The sequence below is a fragment of the Macaca mulatta genome, chromosome 11 (assembly GCF_049350105.2).
Source record: "Macaca mulatta isolate MMU2019108-1 chromosome 11, T2T-MMU8v2.0, whole genome shotgun sequence".
Lineage (NCBI taxonomy): Eukaryota > Metazoa > Chordata > Mammalia > Primates > Cercopithecidae > Macaca > Macaca mulatta.
Window position 1 is genome coordinate 110,531,558 of NC_133416.1, and position 23,320 is coordinate 110,554,877.

General features: G+C 37.8%; 1 protein-coding gene across 1 annotated transcript in view; it reads right to left on the minus strand.

Annotated features, from left to right (window-relative positions):
* Positions 1–7,028: 7,028 nt before the first annotated feature.
* The window catches only part of C11H12orf42 (chromosome 11 C12orf42 homolog), a 159,787-nt gene continuing 143,495 nt past the window's right edge, over positions 7,029–23,320 (minus strand). Inside the window, exons 4-5 of the mRNA XM_015152612.3 lie at positions 11,096–11,467; positions 7,029–7,630 (exon numbers count right to left, since the gene is read on the minus strand). Of these exons, the coding sequence (XP_015008098.1) occupies positions 7,182–7,630; positions 11,096–11,467 (821 nt within the window). The 3' untranslated portion in view covers positions 7,029–7,181. The remainder of the gene's footprint in view (positions 7,631–11,095; positions 11,468–23,320) is intronic.

Here is a 23,320-nt window from a genome sequence, read left to right on the forward strand (position 1 = left end):
CTGCTTTAACCAGATCTTGTTTTGATCAATGGGGTCATGACTGGTACTTGGAAAACAAGTCCTGCTGATCTCCTACTGCAGCACTGCATGCAAGAGAAAGGAAAACTTATGTCCACACAAAAACTGGTACATGAGTGTTGATAGTAGCATTATTCATAATAGTCAAAAGGTGGACACAGCCCTAATGTCCATTAACCAATCAATGGATAAACAAAATGTGGTATGTCCATACAGTAGAATATTATTTGACCATTAAAAAGAAGGAAGTACTGGCATGCAATACGATATGGATGAACCTTAAAAAGTCATGTTAAGTGAAAGAAGTCAGTCACAAAAGACCACATATTATATGATTTCATTCATATTAAATGTCCAGAACAGGGACATCTATAGAGACAATGTATAATAATGGTTGCTTGGGGCTGGGTGTAACAGAGGAGAGCAGGGTATCAGCTAAAGGGTATAGGGTTTCTATTCAAATTCACATCCCTGTGAATATACAAAAAACTCATGAACTGAACACTTAAAATGGGTGAATTATATGATATATAAATATGTCTCAATAAAGCTGTTAAAATAAATAAATAAAAGTAACCAAGCAAGAATAATAATCAAATCTTTGTGGTTTAAAAACAAAAAAAGAAGACCAAAAGAAAGAAAGGAGGAAGGAAGCAGGGATTCTGCAATAAAGGAACCAGAAGAGTGCCTAACATACAGTAAGGACGCAATCAACACTATCAGTATTACTTAGTTACTTTTATTGATTCTTAACACCACTCAGTGATGTCACTATTCTTTTTAGTAAATATAAATTATTATGTATAGCTTTGAAAATGCTTTGGAAAAGAGTATTGCTATGTATAGTGACTAGTAGTAAGACTGAAATCTCCATTTTAATTTTAAAGTATTCATCTTTAAATATATTTTGAAATTCATGCATATATTCCAAAATCTAAAGAAAATATATTCCTAGTCTATTAAAAAGGTAAACTTCAAAATGAAATGCAGCTTTTTCTCTTCTTTAAAGAGTTTTCCATTTAACTACATTAAAATAATTATGATTGACAAATATTTAAATGTTAGCAATTGACTAGCTATAGAGTCAAACATGAGAAAACTAACAAAGGCCACTCACTCTGAAAAATACCATAGAATTCATTGAAGTGAATTCAATGAAAAATTGATTCATTCTTTAAAATCTCTTTAGACTATTTTCCAAAAGCCACTATGCCCAAATTTTTTAAAAAGATGTCTTGTTTTGGCTATCAATTTCCAAAATCTCAAACAATTCAAAAAGAAAATAAATAAGATTAATTCCCCTCCCTTTCAGGAACCCATCTTTGGTTTCCTCTTTCTCTCCTCCACGAATCAACATAGATCTGCAGGTATATTTCACTTTATAAGGTAAATTCCCATGTCTTTTGCCTTACTCAGAGATGATTTAAAAACAAATAAAATGAGCTGAAGGGTCCTTTATTTGTAAGGACCCTTTCCTCTACCCAACTATATTTATAATGTTGTATTCTATTCCTGAAAGAGCTCCCCTCAAAACGTATAAGCTTCAGGTACCATGAAAGTTGATCAGTCCCTGGTTGCTACTTCCATTTTATCCACTATTTTGTCCCTTTAAATCCTCCACACTCCAAAATCAAGTTCAAATTCTTCTACAGGAAGCCTTCGATGATTATTCCAACCAGAACTGATCCCCCCCTTCTCTAACTTTCTACTGCACTTATTCACTTTAAAACTTCAAAATCCTTTTTTTCAAAACCCTCCAGGCTGGTTGAGTTCAGAATTTAGAATTTTTTCTATGTTACGGCTGTAAGCTACATATTATGGAATGGTGCATAAATCACGTGTTGTTTAACACTTTCCGTGGGGGTCCAAGGCTGAACTACATAATCAAATATATTATTACATCTTCACTGAAATACATGAATATTCCCACAAAGTGAGAATATTCATGTATTCAGTTTGGCTCATAATTGACAGAAAAATGAACTTCAAATTTTCAGAAATTTTGGGTCTCACAATTGTGGCTAAAGGATGATCATCAAAGGACTTAAATATCATTGTGCCATTATTTCATGTTTCACTATCTAGGTCTCACTTAATTAAAATGGCTCTTCACTATTCTGTCTCCAGTAAAACATATCCAGCACATAGCAGATGTTCAGTAAATATTTTAGAATGAATAAATGAAAGAACTAAGCCTTGCACTAGGTTGAGCTAGTCAAGGAAGAAGACCGTGTCCTTTTCAGTAGACATCCCCAGCACCAAGGCCAGTGCCTTGCACGTGATGAGCACAATACCTATTGGTTGAGTTGAATCAAATTTCTCAAATCTCTCTCAGAGTACCTAGGATGGTAAGGACCCAATTAACACTTCATGATCTCAATATCTCTCAATATCACGACTTACAAAATCAGATTGATTCCCATAGAGGAGGGAAAACACAGAGCATGGGAGTATGGAGGAAGCAGGAGTGGGAAGCCTAAACATGGCAGAAAAAAAAAGGAAAGAAAAAAAAACCTTGGATTGTGCAAGAGGGACCCCACACACCTTAAGAATTCTGAAGCATTTTTCTTTTTTTTTAAGTTCAGGGATACATGTGCAGGCTTGTTACACAGGTAAACTTGTGTCATGGGGGTTTGTTGTACAGATTATGTCATAACCCAGGTATTAGGCATAACAATACCCATTAGTTATTTTTCCTGATCCTCTCCCTCTTCCCATCCTCCACCCTCCACTCTCCAAAAGGCCCCAGTGTGTGTTGTTTCCCTGTATGTGTCCACGTGTTCTCATAATTTAGCTTCCACTTATAACTAGGAACATGGGGTATTTGGTTTTCTGTTCCTGTGTCAGTTTGCTAAGGATAATGGCCTCCAGCTCCATCCATGTTCCTGCAAAGGACATCATCTCATTCTTTTTTATGGCTACATATTACTCCATGGTAAAGGTTGGAGCATTTTTATTGAGGTTGAGTCTTCTCTTGACAACAACCTCTTTCCTGTGTCCCTGTGTGACTTCAAATCCTCAACATGACATTTGTAGTTACAAAAACATTATCTTATCCCTTCCCTTTTCTGGGTAGTTTTAGAGTCTTTTATAGAGAGCTGAACTAGAAGATCACATTTGGAGGATACCACATGGCATCCTGTACCCAATCTGAACTTTTCTAAATTGGAGGTTCTGCATGAAATAGTTTGTAAATTCATCAACTGCATACATTGTTCTTTTTTTTTTTTTTAACATATAACTTGCTTTGAATAAGACATTGTAGTGTAATGTTTGTGAGCATGAGTGATGGAGGTAGTCATTGGCCAAATTGCTTTGTCTCCCTATGTTTCAGTTTCCTCATTGGTAAATGGGATACTACTACTGACCTCACAGTATTGGAATGAAGGTAAAGGATATAGTATATAAAAACTTCTTGGAGAGGAACATGATGACACAGACAGCAGAAATAGTGCTCAATGTCAGTGTAAGGCAGTTAGATCTATAACCTCTTATATCAGCCCTGCATAAATAATGATAATATATGTACTAATTATTGTTTATATTAGTCATAAAATAATGATTTGAATTTGTATACCACTCTTACTTTTCAAAATGCTTTCATTTAATAGCAAATTTGGTCCCCAAGTTATCCTATGCAGTAAACAAAACGTGTAATCCCAATTTAACAGCGAAGACACTCTGTCCAAGTGGTAGGAGTGACGCTGAGTTCAGGTCACATTTATAGGAATGCACCCTTGGCTCCTGAGATCTGGGTCAGCCCCAGTACCTTAGCTTTTTCCTTAATGCTCCCAGTACAACATCCCATGTCTTTCACAAGTCTGATTTTGGTCAGCTCCAATAATCTTAAAAGTGCTGCCATCTTTTGTAAACCTCAAAACAACCTCTCCTTCCCTTATTTTCTGAGCCTTCATTCACAGGGATAATGTTGTTTCAAATAAAAAGAACTATGTGACAATAATCTCTTATGCTTTGTTCTTCAGAGTGTTCAAATGTTCAAATGTATGCTATGTTGTCAACCCATAATTATCACTTCTAGTTCTCTACTATATAATCAGGAGGTGACGGGATGTGAGTAGAGTCTCTATTCTCACCTCACTTATGTACCAACAGCAGGGTATAAAAACTGATTTATAGATGTAGGTGGAACACAAACATATTCATATATGCATATATACTAGCTTTCATAACATATTGTATAATACAGCACCATATATAAAATAACATACAGTTTTTAAAAACATATTTGTATATGTATGTATATGTTATCATTATTATCATTAAAGATGAAGCTACCTTATCTATGAAATGGAGATGATAGTAACTACTTCATGAAGCCATTATAAGGACTGAATGAATTAATACATGTTAAACAGGACAGTCTCTAGTATAATACACAATAAATATTAGCTGTTATAATTATTATTTTATATATTATAAAGAGTCCTTATTTGTAAACATTATTCACTACAGACTATCCTAAATACTTGGTTTCTTCAATGCACCAAATTTTTATATTTGTCAATATTTATTTTCTAATGCAACTTTCATAAAAATATTTTTCTATGAAGTGGCATATTATGTTCTTTAAAGATACTTATAGTATGTGGTAATGCCACATAACCATAAGTCAAACCACAAAAGAAATAAAGTCAAACTGTAACTCAGAACCTGTGAAACAATTATTTTACACAATAGGGCCTCATTCTAGTCCTCACTGCCTGTGCTACATATAAAAATATATTATTTATTTCCTTAAATGGATTCATCCTCGGTTATGACTGCTTAATTTAGCACTGCTTTCAGAACAAATGGTATTAGTAAAGAATTCACTACATTTACCTTGGTGCATTTGTGTCTAAGTTATAGTACAAAAGAAGCTGTCATTCCAAAGGACCTCCAGCCCATGACGATGACAGAGTTGAAAATGCTTCTCATCCATCACTAAAGAGCATGATCAGGGCTGGATCAACTAATTTTCTCCCAGACATGTGCATCCAAAATGAGGACAAATAAACAGAGACAGTTCATTACACTGCTCCAAGGAAGAATAGGGTCTCAAAGTGCTTCTTTCTTTAGCCCTGATTTTTACCTCACTAATGTGAAAAGAAATCCTTACTTTGAACCCTACAAATCTACAGAGACTTTGGTGTATTTAGAACAGAGTTCTGAGCAATGTTTTCCCAAGTGTGTTGCATAGGACACTGGTGGTACAAAGTACTGATAGGATTTTTTCAAAAACACGTATATGTATATACACACACACCAATCTATCAGGATTCCATGATTAAATAAGGTTGCTAGACATTGGGTTAAACAGAGTTTATCAGATTTTTTAAATTATGGGATTTCTCAGGGACCTAATGTTACTATGACTCTCTAAGAGCATGCATAGTGGGCGTCTCTCAGACATATTTATCTATGGACCCTCCATTTCACAAACTGTCTTTCTTACACCAGTGTTTCACAAAACACTTTGGGAAACTTCTTTAGAATACAACATATTTTATATCTGTAGCCTGTATTCCTTTTCTGAATTCTGAACAAGATCTCTCCTTCTGTTTTGCATTTTTAATAAATTCAGTAATTTGCACTTCTACAGTTGAAGGAATCCATCTATTACATCAAGTACATTTTCTATTCTTGAAATTGACCATTACAAATTTTTGCTTAATTATTTTAAAATAACTTAATGATTTCTTGACCTAAAAACATCAGTTGTGTTAACTCATAATTAAATAGCAAATTAAAATATCCCAGAATCAAACTTCTATGTAAGTCCATGAGTTTGCCTACACACTTAATCTCCAACCAAATGGCATGAAGTTGAATTTATGATTGTCACATGAACTCTGGTGAGCAGATGCCAGTATATCTTCAAGAAACCACAAAAATCAACATTGATAACCTGTACATTGTCTTATAATAAAACCATATTAATAAATAAAATAAAAGCATATTTATTATAAAAATCATATTAATCTGGAACCAAGAAAGCTCTAAAGTTTAGGGATACCATTTTTCTTTAAAGTGCATTATTCCTAAAGCATGCTAATATTAAAAAAAAAAAAAAAGTAAACAGTCTTCAGTCTCCAAAGGACTAAACAGACTCTTAAATGTTAGGAAGTTATTGCTGATAACACTTCATTCCTCTCAAAACCTTGAGACTTAAATTTGGACTTGAGACATTATGCTGTCTTAAATGTAATCATACTACATCTATTAAGTTGAACTAAAGCAAAAAAAAAGTTTTTTAAATGCAGTAAGATTTGACAACCTCCATCTATCAAACTCTGTGAATCTAAGCTTGTGGGAAAATTCGAAGGAACTTGAGTGCAAAACTGCATATAAGCATATCGGTCACATTGACTTCTCTTTGTTTCTGAAGGGAAAAAAAACCCCACTATATTAAAAAGAGAAAACCTAAACTCATAAAATCAATTGATAAAGTTGGCATCAGCATCCCATCATGATGAAAAGCTGCTATATTAAACAAAATAAAAGGTATTGCCTAAAATTACCAGTTTGATAAAAGGTTCCCTAAGCTGCTCCAGTATTTTGTATTACAAATCAGCAAATTCAGCACCTCTTTTACATTAAACTTGGTTCCAAGTGTTTCAGGGCCTCAAACTAGTGCCCAGCTTCAGATTTCTAACATTAAACCCTTAATACGACATGAAAAATTCCCCTGGGCACATCAGGAGTAATCAATTTCATGTAAATTATTAAATTACAGACATTCAATTATGTTTTCCCAATCGCTGTTTAGAAATTCTAAAGGCCCTTAGAAAACATCCTTAAGCTAAAGGCGAAGTTGGCAAGTGAAACCGTTTACCTGCGAAAGCAAAACAAAGAGGGGTCCTCACAATCCCACGAGGCACGTTGCAAAGTGGCACGCGATGTACCCCATCCCTATTGTGAGGCACAAATTCTTTGTAACACTGGGAGACACCGCAGAACAAAAATACTATTAGAGATGCTTCAAAAGGAACATTTTTGGCTGCGCTACGGACTTTTGACATTATTTATTAGGTTCAAAAATGCTTCACAAAAGCCTAACAATGGTTCTGTGGAAACCAGTACATCTGAGGCCCTTTCTGTTGTTCTGAGCAGGCATTGATTTGAAGATGGGCAGCACTCGCCGAACAATTCCCTCGCAGCGGTCAATGTAAGTGAGCATTCACCACCGGCCTAGAAAGGGCCTGTGAACAAACCGTATGGAAACGCCGGGTTGGGCGGGGGGGTGCTGAGGAGCAAACCTTTATTAACCTCTTGGAGGGGAAATGGGTGGAAGCACCGGCCAGCAGAGGAAGGGGCGCTCCTGCCAGATTGCCATGGAGGGAGGTGTCCGCCCGAGGCCTCCTGCCCCGCGGGGGATGAGGATGCTTGGGGAGCATCTCCGGCGCCATGGCAACCGCGCCTCTTCCGACGGGATTTCCGGACGCGCCCAGGAGTCTGCTTTGGATGTCGGGGTGTGCCTGAGAGCCTGCTGGGGCTGCCATCCTCTCCTTCGGCTCCAGCTCTGCGTTACTCGGGCCGGCGCTCTGCAGGGCGCAGGGGGTCTGGCTCCTCCTGCAGAGGCCGATGGCAGTGAAAGGTCTGGCGGTGGAACCTGGAAAGCAAAGCAGGAAAGCAGGACAGAGATGAGGCTCAAGTGTGCGGGACCACACCGCGCCCCCGCGACAACTGGACATCTGAGAAATCGACATTTGTAATGTGCTCAGAGGGGAAAGATAAATAAATAAATAAATAAATAAATAAATAAATAAATAAAACCCTGACATGATCCTCACCTGCCTCCCCATATTTATCGAGGAAAACAAAAATGCTATCTATTCCCTTCCTGTTCTTTGAAACCACCTCCCCAACGCCTCAATATATATATAGCTTTTGCATAATCCTCAGAAAACTTTCTATTTCAAGGAAAACTGTTCAAAACCCCCAAAGAGAGAGACACAGAAGAATCGGTGGCTAAAATAGGGCTCGAACTTCTAAATGAGGGGAAAGTTTGTGCATGGAAAATTGTCAAGTGGAGTTATTAATGGATATGTGAAAGCAAATGTGTCTACAGTCCCTGTAGACTGTCAACTGATGATTTTTTAAAAAAACAAAAGGCTGTTACTTAATTAGTTTTATTGGAAACTTCAAACCAGCTGAAGATTAAAACAAACAGTAAATTAACCTAAGACTGGGTCTACATAACACACACATATCCACTAATACTAATAAGTTTGATTTTTCTCTTTCTTTGCCCAACAAAATAATTTTTCCATACAAAAGATGTGGTTTTCTTACAACATAGCCAAGACTGCTATATGTGTGTGTGAATATATATATATATTCACATGCATATATTTACCTACATGTTCATATATATATAAACTTCCATATTATCTAATATATTGCATATATAAACTTCAAGATTTATATATAAATACATATATAAATCATGGAGCTTTTACCTGAGAAATTCTGCCCATTGACCTACACAAATTAAAGTCCAATTCTTCAGTAGGGACTTAAGATAATTTATGTGTTTAAATCACTTTCTAGAAGCTTTCAAAAGGTTTTTAATAGCATATAGATGTCTAGAATATTTGGAGCAACTCAGATCATTCCGAAATTCAAAAAATACATAAAAGAATTAAAATGAATAGTACCTTCCTAACAGTGGTTGTCAGTCAGTCAGTCAATCTTTATGTAATTCAGTTTAGTTCATTACACTCTGTTCTATGCCTAGTATGTACTGAGTACCTCCCTCTGCACATGTCACATGCCCAAGTCAAACAGTGAAAATTTTTTTGTGAATCTGAATTCTCCAATGCAGGAATCACTTCCTGAAATAAAGGTAGAATGGCATTTTAATATCTCCAAGTAAATGAAAACTTTCAAGCGTGTTGCTTTGTGAACACTAGGTGCTTAATAGCTGTTGATTTGGATTTCTGGCCCTGTCAGATGGACCATTCACTGCCAACAATATTCAGTGCAAGAAAAATCCACTAGAGAACACTGATGTAGCTTTGGAGTTTGGAGCAATAGGGCATGACCTAGACAGGATATGCTTTCCTATGTTTTGAGTCAAAAAAAAAAAAGATAGAAATGTCTTTCCCTGAAAGCAATTTAGTAATGATACATTTTGCAACAAACTATCTTAAAGGGACAGTGTGGTATAATGAAATAAAGCTCTGGGGTCAGGACTTCATAGATTCCAATCTTGGCACACGACCTGGCCTAAGTCTCTTTGTCCTTACCCGAAATATGGGAGTTATATTACCTACTTCACAGGGTTGCTAGTGAGATTAGGTTTGTTCATTCATTTAATAATATCTGAATGCCCAGTATGTGCTCAGCAGTATTCTAGACCTTGGGGATACAAAGGGAACATGGCAGGCGATAAAAAGTAGGGAGGAGAAGCAGACTAACAAGTAAGTGAATGAATAAATTTTAAGTGCCAGCTGGTAAATAAATCCTATGATGAAAATTAAACTGAGACAGGAATTTGAGAAAGAGCTAAGTAGGTGACATTGCAAGTCAGACTTGAAATGAGAAAGGAAACTAGCTAAGAATTGGAGGAAAGAACCTGACAAAATGTTGAGCATCAAGTACATGGCAAGTGCTCAGTGCTCAAGAGTCACTATAGTCATATTTAGAACCTGGATCCAGAAATACTCTGACCTGGATTCTGCACTAAATCATAGGAAAATAACAGTTTCTATCTCAGAGGAGAGTCATGTGGATCAAAACTGAAGATATACATTCCAATTTCAACATATTGCCTTGTTCATAGTAAGAATTCAAAAGTGTTAGCCAACCAGCATCTTCTGTTTCTCATCACCAGGCCCAGCTCCCAGAAACAAAGGAATCTCTGACATAGCCTTTCTGGAAGAAGGTCTCCCAGCCCCCTGCTTGAGCACTTCCAGCCCATGCAGTATATTCTCTTCTAGTTCAAAGAAAGTTCTCCTTTGTATTGAGTCAAAATCTATCTCTTTTGTCTTCTAGTAAATTTAAACAAACTGTACAAACATGTGGAGGGAACCTACCTCAAAAGGTCCCTATAAAGCAGGGCTGTCCAATCTTTTGGCTTCCCTGGGCCACATAGGAAGAAAAAAAGTGTCTTGTTTTGGGCCATAAATAAAATACACTAACACTGATGATAGCTAATGAGGAAAAAAAAAACAAAAAACAAAAAAAAACGCACAAATAATCTCATGTTTTCAGAAAGTTTACGAATTTGTGTTGGGCCACATACAAAGCCATAGGCCATGAGTCGGACAAGCTTGCTATAAATGAGAAGAGTATGTAACATTAGTCTCATCCCTCTTCTACATGACAGCTCTTGGAATATTTGGAGATCCACATTTTTTTTTCCTTAGATTTTCTCTCCTCCAGTCTGAACATCAGCACCATAAGTACCACCATAAGTACCATCATCACCACCCCCATTAAGTCCTTACTATGTTCAGGAAATTTTATTTATATAAATCATTTGAAGTAATAATTGTCATTTTTTACAGATGAAAAAACTGGGTTGCAAAAACATTTATGGGACTTGATAATGGCTACAGAGCTGAGATGGGAGAGAGCTGATATTTGAGCACAGTTCTTTCTGGTTCCAAAACTTATCCCTTCTGGGCCATGTCCTTACTTTGAACCATTCCTCCTATATCTTGTGCTATGAATTCACAACTTCCTTGTCTGTAAAATGGGGATAATAGTATGATCTGCCTGAATATTATATTAAGATTTCATAAAATAATATAAAATGCCCAGCACAGTGTCTGGCACATGGTGAAAGCTTAATAAGTGGGGCTGGAATTGTGATGATAATAGCTGTCATTGTCAGGTGCAATAACTGAATCATCAAATTATCTGTCATCGACTCACACCTGTTCTCTCCTCCAATATAGTACTTGGCAACAAGCAGACTTTCATTGAGGACTGGCTACTGTAGTTCTTGTGGTACCTTCTAGAATAGGACTGGCCATGAAATCAATATTTTTTCTGTTTATATTGAAGTTGAAAACAAAATGTGACCAGTTGAAACAAGGAGAATCAGTAACCACAATGTGATACTTACCAGAATTTTTCTTGGGATTGCTCAAGGGCTGGGCCTTAGGTCTTGTGTGTCTATTGATGTGTATGCCCTGAGCCTCCAGGTGAACAGGATTTACTGAGTGTGCCCAACTAGGCTTTTGTACCAGTTGTTCCAAAAATGAACTGTTCCAAGCCTGCTTGGGTGCTCCTCTGGCTCTCTCCTCAGTTTCTCCACTGGCAGTGAAAATCAATGGGGCCTCATCAGTTTCACCAGATGGTGCTGGAGAGGAATGGGCTTCTTCACAGCTTTTTTCATCCAAAGAAGCTGTGCTTACAGAAGACCTGGGGACTATGTACTGGCAAGTACAAAGTAGTCTTTTACACGCCACTGAACTTTGAGTCCTTTCTGGAAACACTGTGAAAGGTAAACACATTCGTTTGAAAAATTCACCAAAAACACCTGCTAAATTAATGGCAGGAAGGATGGAGTCAGGTAATATGTAAACTTATGGTTGCTTGTTTTGTGTTTCTACTCTGAGTAAACAAAAATGACAGACTGGGGTAGCTGAGTAGGAGAAGAAGAGGAGGGGAGGGTCTGGAAAGGGAGGTAGAAGACTGGGGATGTTTGTGCTGAGTTCTGGTTATGTTGAAGGTACTGTGTGAGGGCCCAGACATGTGTGTCACTGAATCCTCACAAAAACCATATCTAGCAGGTAGTATTATTATCTCTCTTGCACAGGTCAGAAAGCTAGTTTTGAGGCTTATGGGTTGAATTGTGTTCACCCCCTCCCCTCCCTGCAAAAGAGGATATATTAAAGTCTTCACCCCCAGCACCTGTGCATGTGACCTTATTTGGAAATAGATCACCAAATTAAGATGAAGTCATTCTGGATTAGGGTGAGCCATAATCTAATAAGACTGGAGTCCTTATAAGAAAAGGAAACTGAGACACACAAGAGAATGCCATGTGAAGGCAAAGACACAGAGGGAAGACCCAGGTGAAGATGGGGACAGATATTGGAGATATGCTGCTGTAAGCCAAGGAACACCTGGGCTACCAGGAGATGGAAGAAGCCACAAGGAAGATCCTACCCCAGGGGCTTCAGAAAAAGCACAGACCCGTGAACACCTTGATTTCAGACTTGTAGCTTTCCAAACTGAGAGTATACATTTCTGTTGTTTTAAGTCACCAATTTTGTGGTAATTTATGACAGTGGTCCTAAGAAACCAATACAGGCTTACAGCAAGTAGCTTGCTAAAGGTCACACAAATAATTAGCCGAGTTGCAACTTGAATCCAGATCTGTCAACCCCATAGCCCAATATTGACTGCTCAAGCCACTCCTTTTGATGCACTGTCAGAAGGTAAAAAACAATCTCAATTGCTTAAAACTGCCTTAGAATATTGTAAAGAGCACAGACAGAAAAGAGCTAAACCACCCACATTGATTCTTATCCAGTAGTTGATGTGGGTTCCTTTACCTAATTCATTTCCATTGGGAAACTGACAGCGTACTGTGTCAACTCAAACCATTCACATCTACATTTCTAACTTCTCAGTAGAAAGTAAATAGGAGAAAAAGTTCCCAACTGTCAAAGATATTAATGAGCAGAGCTGGTGCAATGCCACATTTCCCTGCCACCGGTGATGGTGACCTGGAGGAGATGGAGATAAGACAGTTTAAAGATGTATCTAAGAAGCAAATCTGGCTTCTTAGCCAATTTGGTAGTGGGTTGATTATGGGAGGAAGAGGCACACAGAAAAAGGGAAGAATAATTCCCTAGATTTACAACTAGATGAATGGTAGAGGGGCATGCATGTGTGCGCACATGTGTGTGTAGGTGTGTGCTTGTGTGTGCATGCAAATGTAGGATTGAGATTTGAGTGTTGAGATCTCTTTTGGGGAGAGGGGTGCTGTAAAAGGGATGAAAAGATACAAGATTCATTTGCCTTTTCCTTATTACCCAAGCCAATTCTTTTTGAGATTCTTGCTTCCGTGTAAATCAAAACGAATTATGGTTTGTTTCTAAGTTAAGATATTCTTCACAGTGCTGTGAGTGCAAGCTCTGAAGCTTGGTGAGCTGGAGTTGAATCCTGATTCTATGAAATACTAGCTGTGTAGCCTAGAAAAAATTCTCTAGGTTTACTCTGCCTCAGTTTCTCATTCGTAAAATAGGAATGATCATATCTACCACTAAGAATATTATAACTATTAACAGTAGATTAGATAATGCACATAAAGTACTTAGGGTAGTAGTTGGCATTTAGAAAACACTTAACAAATATTTAACATTATATAGTATACTAGAGTTTACATGGAAAAAAATGCTTAATTATAACGACACATAAAATTATACAATTTTGACTTTTAAGAGGCAAAGAATAAAAACTGGAAGAAAATCAAATTAACAGTTGCTTCTCAGAGGTATAATTCAAACTCTGGGTAGCTTCTATGTAATATTCAAATTTTATGCACTGAATATGTTTTACTCTTATAATTCAGAAATCATCTTTAATTAGACAGTGCAGATAAACTTTAGAGAGTCAATGTAGTTTAGCATTCCTTACCTTTATTTAATCAGATGACCTGTCGCCTAACAGTAACATGGAATGAGATCATTCATGGAGGAAGCAGGATAAGGAAAGATAAGTGTTTAGAGCTTTGGGATCTGATTGGGTGAGGTGTTGAGCAGACTTGTCTGGACAAATAAAGGGCAATTTGCAGGAAGGCATTGGGCCTGAGGTAGCATGAACAAATGACCTAGCTTGCTATGATATAAATTGTGTCCCTTAAAAGATACGTTGCGGTCCTAACCTCCTGTAACCTGTAACCTATAACCTTACTTGGAAATCAGGTCTTTGCAAAGATAATGAAGCTAAAATGGTGGTCCTTAATCCAATATGACTGGTGTCCTAATAAGAAAAGAAAACAGAGACACAGCCATGCAGGAAGAATATCATGTGATAAGGAAGGCAGAGATTGGAGGGGTGTACCTACAAGCCAAGGAGCCCCAAGTACCACCAACAACCACCAACACCTAGGAAAGAGGCACTGAAAGGCTTTCTCCTTCAGAATCTCCAGAAAGAGAAGACCCTGCTGATACCTAAATTTGGACTTCTGGTCTCCAGAATTGTGAAAAAATAAATTTATGTTGTTTTAAGCCAGGTGGCTTGTGATGCTTTGTTATAGCAGCCCTAGAAAACTATTACACCTACAATAGCTCCAGTTTACACATGTTGTCCCAGAGTACAGTTGACCCTTGAATTGAGCAGGTCCACTTATATGGGAATTTTCTTCTGCTTCTGCTGCCCCTGAGGCAGCAAGACCAACCCCTCCTCTTTTTCCTCCTCCTCAGCCTACTCAACGTGCAGACAAAGTTGAAGACCTTTATGATGATCCACTTCCGCTTAATGAATAGTAAATATATTTTTTACGATTTTCTTAAAAACATTTTCTTTTCTCTAGCTTACTTTATTGTATTATAAGTATATAATACATATAACATACAAAAAATATGGTAATCGACTATTTATGTTATCAATAAGCTTCCAGTCAACAGAAGACTACTAGTAGCTAAGTTTTGGGGGAGTCAAAAATTATATGCAGATTTTCAACTGTATGAGGAGTCAACACCTATCCCCTGCCTTGTTCAGGGGTCAACCATAATTATTAATACCAGCCCTTTTCACTAAAAAAAAAAAAAGAAAAAAAAAGAAAAAAAAAGTGCCCAGATTTGGGGGATAGAAAAGAGGGAAAACCAGGAATTGGTAGGTATGAAATGGGAGCAGGATAAGTTGAGAGTTCTTGAGTTCTACCAAGTAGAAGCAACGGTGCTGGAGTGTAACAACTTGTAGCAAGACATATATTCCCTGCATTCAAGGCACAGTCAAATGGCAAGAAGGGTGTTGGCCATGCCAGCCCTCCTGAGTCACAGTTTTGTCTGAGAGGGGAAACCAAAGCAAACGCCTTCAGTGGCCAGGCGGATGACAGAAATGAAAGAAGGGTCCAAGTGGGGATACCCTGGGGTGGTATGTCCCAGTATAAGGGGCCAGAGACCGTCAGATCCTATCTTTTATTGCCATGAGAGAATGTGGGTCCACTGTAGACAGTTGATATAGTTTGTATATTTGTACCCCACCCAAATCTCATGCTGAATTGCAAACCTCAGTGTTGGAGGTGGGCCCTGGTAGGACGTGACTGGATAATGGGGACAGATTTCTCATGAATGGTGTAGCACCATCACTCTGGTGCTGTTCTTGTGACAGTGAGTGAGTTATCCTGAGATCTGGTCTTTTAAAAGTGTGTGGCCCCTCCTCCCCTCCTCTCCTACTCTCTTTCTCTCTCTCTCTCTCTCTCTCTCTCTCTCTCTCTCTCTCTCTCTCTCGCTTGCTCCTACTTTTGCCATGGGACTTGCCTATTTCCCCTTCTCAGGAGCCAATTAAATCTCTTTTCTTTGTAAATGACCCAGTCTTAGGTATTTCTTTACAGCAATGCATAATAGTCTTTCCAGATTTTCAGGAAAAGCAGAAATATATATTTTTATGCATGTGAAAACCTCTGAGTTTTAAATGTTGGTAACATTTTGGATTTTTTTAACACAGTGTGAGACACACAAAACACAACTGCTCTTGGAATCATCAGAGGCCACCAATTTGTGTCTTTGGCCTATGCCAGCCTTGTAAAGGCCACACTATCAATTACCTCCTTTCATAGAATCTTCACTCCAGAACATGATTTTATAAATATTCAGCTTTGAACAGTGGGAATGCATTTGCAAACCCTGTGCGCAAGCAGATTTTAGAACTCTAGAAATCTGGTCTACCTCCAAAACGTTAGGCTTTTCATTTTCATTTTAATCGGTTGCCTCATTTCATCTTAAAAAATGTCTACCAGAATTTGAAATGGTAGACAAATTTAGCAGGCTTTCCCAAATGCAGAGAAACATTTAGAATTATTCAAAACAGTAGCACTGGATCTCTTGATCTTAAAGGAAAACAAACAACACTAGAACCAATAGCATTCTATCTGCCCTTGTTCTGCTGTTCAAATATCATGAACAAGATGGAAGGCCTGAGGTACTTTATACACTTTCACATTCCAGGAGTTGTGGTTGAAAAAGACCTTAAAAGTCATCTGAGGCTGAGCCCCCACCAACTTCAATATCCACCTCTGTTTAAATACCTCCAGGGAACTGGATCTTATGACCTGTGCATTAAAGATTTCACTGCTTCTCAGAAGAGAAAGTAACTTTGTATTTGCAATATTAACAGGCATTATGTGTGTGTGTGCGTGTGTGTGTGTATTCCTTATACTTAAGTATAGGGAATAATTATTAAAGCCACCAGGTATGATGTTGAGACAGGTGATGACTGCGCTTATTTATTTAGTAATTCAATCAATATTTATAGCTTCTACCATATACTAGGTACTACCCCAATGATTACTCAGGCCAATAGAAGTGATCATTTTAAGACTAAGTTGATCAGCTGATTTATTGCAAAATGAACTTCAGCAAACCAGAACCTTCTAGTCTCTCAGACCCCTGAATGAATTTTGGATTGCCTCTATGATACAACTACAACTACCAGGTTGCCTAAGTGGCTAGAGCAACCAGTTGTTTTGGCATTAAACAACCAGAAACAGACTGTTGGAAATGGAAAGTCCTTTTGCAATCTCCAATGGCTTTTATTAATAGTATTATTTATAATTTTTCAAATCTACCATTCTAGATAGTGACAACTTGAGCCAAAATCCATAGCCCATGACTTAAAGTCCAGTGCTTTTTGTTACGTGACACATCTCTTGCATCGAATACAGTATTTCTCAATCCTGGCTGCACATCAGACAATACCCGACATGCTTTTAAAAATATAAACATGTGCTCCCATCCTTGACCGATCACTGAGAGTGGGACCCTAGTATCTGTTCATGCTAAGTCTTTCAGCAATGAAAACGTATAATCAGGGCAGGGAGCTACTGATCTCAGTCACTCATCAGAGATTTCAGGGGCTGTTATCATTTTTGTTCAGTCAAACAATCATGAATACACTAGAGCTATAAAATCGGTAAAGTCTTTCTCCTCAGGTATCTTTCTATAGATGGTCCTCATTTCAGAAACCAGCATTATTTGCTCCTTTACAACTTGCATGTTTCTTTAGATTTTGTTTTCATACCAGTAACTCCACTTGAGCCTCACAAAAACTCTCTGGCTTACTCATGTTACTGAGGAGGAAACAGATTCAAAGAGAGGAAGTGTCTTGTTACACCCCCTTCTTAGGCAGTGAAGAAGCTGAGTTTAGGATCCAGGTCTTAAAATTTGGGGATAGCTTTGTTTTCTACTACACAATCAATGCCAGTAGTGCCAGAGGATATGCGTGACTCCCATGAACTGGGCTTCATGAAGTGAGGTGGATGCAAGTGATCATGGTGCTAACAGCTAACAAACGCTGGGCACTGACCATTGGCCAGGCCCTGCTCTATTGTCCATGCCTTGGCCCACAGAAAATGCTATGAGCATTATTTCTAACATACAGAAGAAGAAATGATATCTTTAAAAAGTCTAGTACTCTCTACATTGCCCAAAGTTCCAATGAATAAAATGAGAAGGATCAGAGTTTAAACTATCCGCCTCTCGAGGTCCAACATTCTTAACCGTGTCCTCCAGCGTCCTCAGGCTACTGACACAAGGGCACGACTTTTCACAACTACTGATACACTTGGGGTTTTTTTTTGGTGCTTTGGTTGTTAAAAGATTCTTCCGAATATCCAAGTTTTACCAGTTCTTTTAATATGTAAGCATCTCTGTGTCTTATTTTGCAGCACAGGACTTCCATCTGTTGCCAATTTTATTTGAAGTAATATTGTGGCAGGTGAGTTCAAGGTACAATAAAATAAAGAATGTATTTTACAGAAACAACTTCTCATTCCCTTTGAGCTGCAAAGCAGTTCAGGATAAATCATGACAAATGCTAATGTATTCATTTTCAGTTTTGATTCAATAGAAAAAGACAAGTATGATAACTCGTATACTTTCAGCCCCTCTGAGATACTAGCGAGGTGATCACTTCACACCCACTTCTTGTAGCCATCTCTTAAAAATAACTTCTATGTGTTCATTTTTCCACTCTGTCTTTTCCTCTGTCTCATGCTTATAACTCTAGCATGTTCATGTTATGAAAAAACTAATGGCAATTGTCCTAAAAGGAGAAATGAAACAGAGACAATTAATTCCCCAAAGCTCATTTTGCCTTTCTCTCTAGGCACAAATAAGAGTTTGAAGCTAATTGATTTCATCTCCAGCATATCTAAAGTTCAACATAAACCTCAAATAGGTTTTCTATTCGTGCTAAAACTCCAGTGTTAGGCTTTAGAAAGTATTTTTAGACCACATAATGGGGTTTAATGAAGGCTGCCATCTCCTACTCAGCTTTTCAGCTAACTAGGGAGTGAAAGTCATTTTTAAGTTTACAGGGCTGAAGCGAAGGAAGAGTCTGAGATACACCACACCCAAGAGGTGGCAGAGGTTGGAGGCCAAGAGAACAAGCACTGGACCCAGACTGCTCAAGTCAAATCTATGCTTTTCCCCTTCCCAGCTATGTTACCTAGGCCCAGCTAATTAAGTGTTCTCTGCCTCAGTTTTCCCATTCATAAAATAAAAATGATGATAATGTCTATCACACATGATTGGTATACAGATTAAATGAATTAAACTTAACAAGAGTTTGGAGCAGTACCTGGCACATAGGACGTACTCAACAAGTCTTAGCTGTTATTATCGTTGTTGTTGTTGTTACTGAAACTATTCCTTCCTCTCTCCCTCTGTAGCTCCTGAATGACCTCTTCCAGTAGCAAGGACTCAAGTAGAAAATTATATCATTTTCATCCATGCAGGATGTGCCTCATCTTATACATATCTTCATTCAAAAATATTTATTGAATGCCTACTATATGTCTTGTCCTGTACTTGACCCTGGAGATATGACAGAATAAGGCAAACGTATGCCCTTGTGGGGCTTGCAATCTATAGGGGAAGGTGGCAAAAGCAGGCCACAATTACATGGTTATAAATAGTAGTGAGTGATATTAATGAAAAACAAGGTACTGAGACAGAGAAATATGAGTGGAGATCAGTGAAGATGATATTTAATCTGAGACTAGCCTGAAGGCTGAAAAGGGTTTAGTCACTTCAGGAGTGGAAAAAGAGAGTATCCCAGCCTGACAAAGACAGATGTGTTTTCAGAACTGAGAACAGTCCCGATGGATGGAGGGAAAGGGCAGGAGAGGTGTTGGGATGTTGCACAACATGCAATAGAAAGCAACCAAGGGTTTTGAGAGCAGAAGCAGGTTAGAAGGCAGTCGGCAGTTGCCCAGTAAAAGGTGATGGCAACTTTGATGTGCCTGGTAGTTTTGTATGGTGAATCCAAATAGTCAAACCAGGATCTGTTTACCTAGAGCGGAAGCCTCTGGAACCGTAAACTGGTAGGAATGTTTAAAAGGTAAATTTGATGAGCTGTAGGAGGCTAGTTATGAGGTAGCTTGAGAATAAAAATCTTCTGGGGACCAGGTTTAGAGAGAACCTATAGTTTAGTGAGTTTTGCCTCAAGGAACTCCACCAGTTTCCCAAGGTGAAAGTCTGAAAAAGATTCCTTCATGGATTTGACAGGAGGAAGAGAAGAGTAATCATTGTGAAACATGGCCAGGGAATTCTTCATAACAAAAGCATATCAGGACCTTGTTCTAGCTGAGGGAAGGGAATCTTTCCCACTCCAGCCCCCTTTAGCCTTCTTGTCTTACTTATCTAAGAGGGAGAAAAAAATGCTAAGAAACACTTGTGAAGGTCACAGGCACACTTACTAAAAGACTGAGATTTAATCACAAGATTATAGAATCTTTCCCCTCAATCCATACCTTATCATCACACCCACAGGGATTCAGAATAACAGTGGATTACAACTAAATATGTTGCAAGATGCAGCCTTTCTGTGTGAAAGGGTAGTTAGGGAATCTCAAAGTCCAGAAAATAGGAAAAAGAAAGAACACTGGACAAATTTGAAGCCTCTGGCCCCTACAGCTACAACAAACATTAAACACAACCCGACATCTAGCCAGATTAACATAAAACCTCATACTAAAGATTTGTTTATCCCAGTTTCTATTACCTGCTACATCACCCTTGGTTTTCAATAAAAATTATGAGGCATACCAAAAGGCACAAGAAGATACAGGCTACAGCGACAAAGCAAGCATAAGAACCAAATTCAGATATGACACGGATGTTGGAATTTTCAAATAAAGAATTTAAAATAACTACAATTAATATGGGCTCTAACAGAACAAGTAGACAACATAAAAGAACAGATGGCAAGGTAAACAGAATGATGAAAACTCAGAATCAAAAAGAAATGCTATAAATAAAAAACACTGTAACAGAAATAAAAAATGCCTTCGATGGGTTCATCTGTAGATTAGACATGGCCAAAGAATCAGTGAACTTGAAGATAGGTCAATATGAACTTCCCAAACTAAAATGGAAAGAGAAAAAAAAAAAAAAAAACCAAAACAGAACATACAAGAACTGTGGGACAATTTTCGAAGGTGCAGCATATACATAATTGGAATATATGAAGGAGAAACAGAGGAAGAGAATGGAACAGAAAAAAACATATAAAGTAATTATGGCTAAGAACTTCCTAAAATTAATGACAGGCACAAAACAGTAGATCCAGACATCTTAGAGGACATTTAGAAAATTTACAGGAGACATACACCTTATAGAAGAACGAGGATAACAGTTACAGTGAGAGATCTACTGAACCACAAGGTGACTACAGTTAATAACATCATATTGTGTTTCGAACATCGCTAAGAGGGTAAATTCTAAGTGGTTTCACCACAAAAAATGATAAGTATGTAAAATAATACACAAGTTAATTAACTTGATTGGGCCATTCCACAGGTATATATATTTCAAAACATCACACTTCACACTATAGATACACACACACACACCCCGACAAAATGTTTTTATAAATATACACACACATGCACTGATGCAGTATATATATATACACATACACACACAGTACTGATACAGTATATACATATATATACACATATAGTACTGTGTATATGTGTGTATATATATATACTGATACCTATATATATACTGATATAAATAGCATATATACACATACACTATTTTTATTTGTCAATTTAAAATTTAATTAAAAACAGATTACAGTAGACTTCTCATCAGAAATCATGAAAGCAAGAAAATAGTGGAATCAAATATTTAAACTATTGAAAAACAGAAAACATCAACCCAGAATTCTATATCCAGTAAAATTATCCTTCAGCACTAAAGAAAAACTAAGACTGTTTTAGATACACACAAAAATGAGAAATTCATTGCCAGCCTACTTGCCCACAGGAGAGGATAAAAGAAGTTTTTCAGGAAAAGGGAAAATAACATAGATCATAAACTCATCTAAATAAAAAAGAAAGGACTTGGAGAAGGAATAAATAATATGAAATCTTTTTTTGTCTCCTTCTTGATTGATCTGAAAGGTAACTGCTCCTCAAGAGCTTACTGCCTTTTTCATTCCAAAAAAGCCCCCTGTGACCTCCATCATGTCTCCTTTTCCTGCTTTATTTTTATTTGATTAACCATATACCATAAGTGTAACTGTTCACAAGTTTAATGTTCATTTCCCTCACTAGAATGTAAGCACCATGAGGGTAAGTACCAGCTCTGAGCCATATTACAAGCACTTGGCACATAGTAAATTCTCAAAAACTTATACTGGAAAAAAAAAAAAACAGCAAATGAATGAATCCCTCATCTCTCCAGTGAATGCTCTTCAGTATTATAGTGTCACCCTTCTCCATGTTGCCACATCATCTCCGTCCTCTTCGGCAGAGTTCCCTGGGGATAACCACTTCACTTCTCTTTCCTCAGAGATTAGTCCACATTGCTCAGTTTATCATAGTCACTCGTTCCAGCTCTAGTCACCACAATGGCTTGCCCCCATCAAAGGTGGCAAACAAGTTTTGTCTCAAACACCAGTCCTCCAAAATTGGTTGTGGCACCAATTTTTCAAGAAGCATTTTAGGGCTGTGTCTTGGTTCATGGAGCAATTACCGATGTCTGCCATGGATGTGGGAAAGTAAAGTTGCTACAAGAGGAACAGGCATTTTTCATAGCTCAGGTACTCTGCTAAGTATAAATGTGCCTTTTTCTTCTTCTGAGAAAAGTATATTCTTTCTCCAAACATCACTCAACCACTCCCTCTCTCCTAGTAAAGGGACACATGGGTCAGCCTCTCATCGTGCAACAGAAGATGACTGCAGAGTATTCAGATGTAGTTCATCCTCCTCCCACGATATCACCTCTTCTCTATGACATCATCAGCCTTATTCAGTTGCATGTAAATCACAGAAAATCTCCAGCCTAGGGACATAGATTTATATTGGAATGTTTTATTTTTAAATGTCTGGGCTAGACTACAAACTGTTTCAAACATGAGATATAATTTTAAAAACACTGATCTGAGAGCCAGAGCATTTGGTTCTCGTTGATACATTGATTCATTGAATGAATGTCTCTAGGCCTTGGTTTCCCCATCTACAGAAAAATAAAAATGATTTCCAAAGTCTTCTCCAATTTTAATAAGCCTGTGAGTTTCTGAGTACTTTTTTTTAACTACACTGAGCATTTTTTTCTTTAATGAACTTCATTTATTTATTTTTTGAAACACTATGTTGCCACATGAAATTGTTATTTTGTAGGTCAAAAATGGTCAAATATAGGCCATTTCACACATTACAACTTAATATCATATGTACAAAAGGGTATACATATACACATGTTAATATATACATAAAGAAAATAAATAGCCCCAGACTCACCCAATTTCATTATATGAGTATCCACAACGTATTTGTCCATTCTCTTACTGACAGACATAGGGGTGAAGCCCAGTCTTATGTTGTTTTTGTTTTAATGTTACCAACATGCTGGGCACAGTGGCTCACATCTATAATCTCAGCACTTTGGGAGGTCAAGGTGGGTACACTGCTTGAGCCCAGGAGTCTGAGGCCAGCCTGCGCAACATGGCGAAACCCAGTCTCTACAAAAATTACGAAAAACTAGCCAGGTGTGGTGACATGTGCCTGTAGTCCTAGCTACTCCAGAGGTTGAGGTAGGAGGATTGCTTGAGCATGGGAGGCAGAGGTTGCAGTGAGATCACACCACTGCACTCCAGCCTG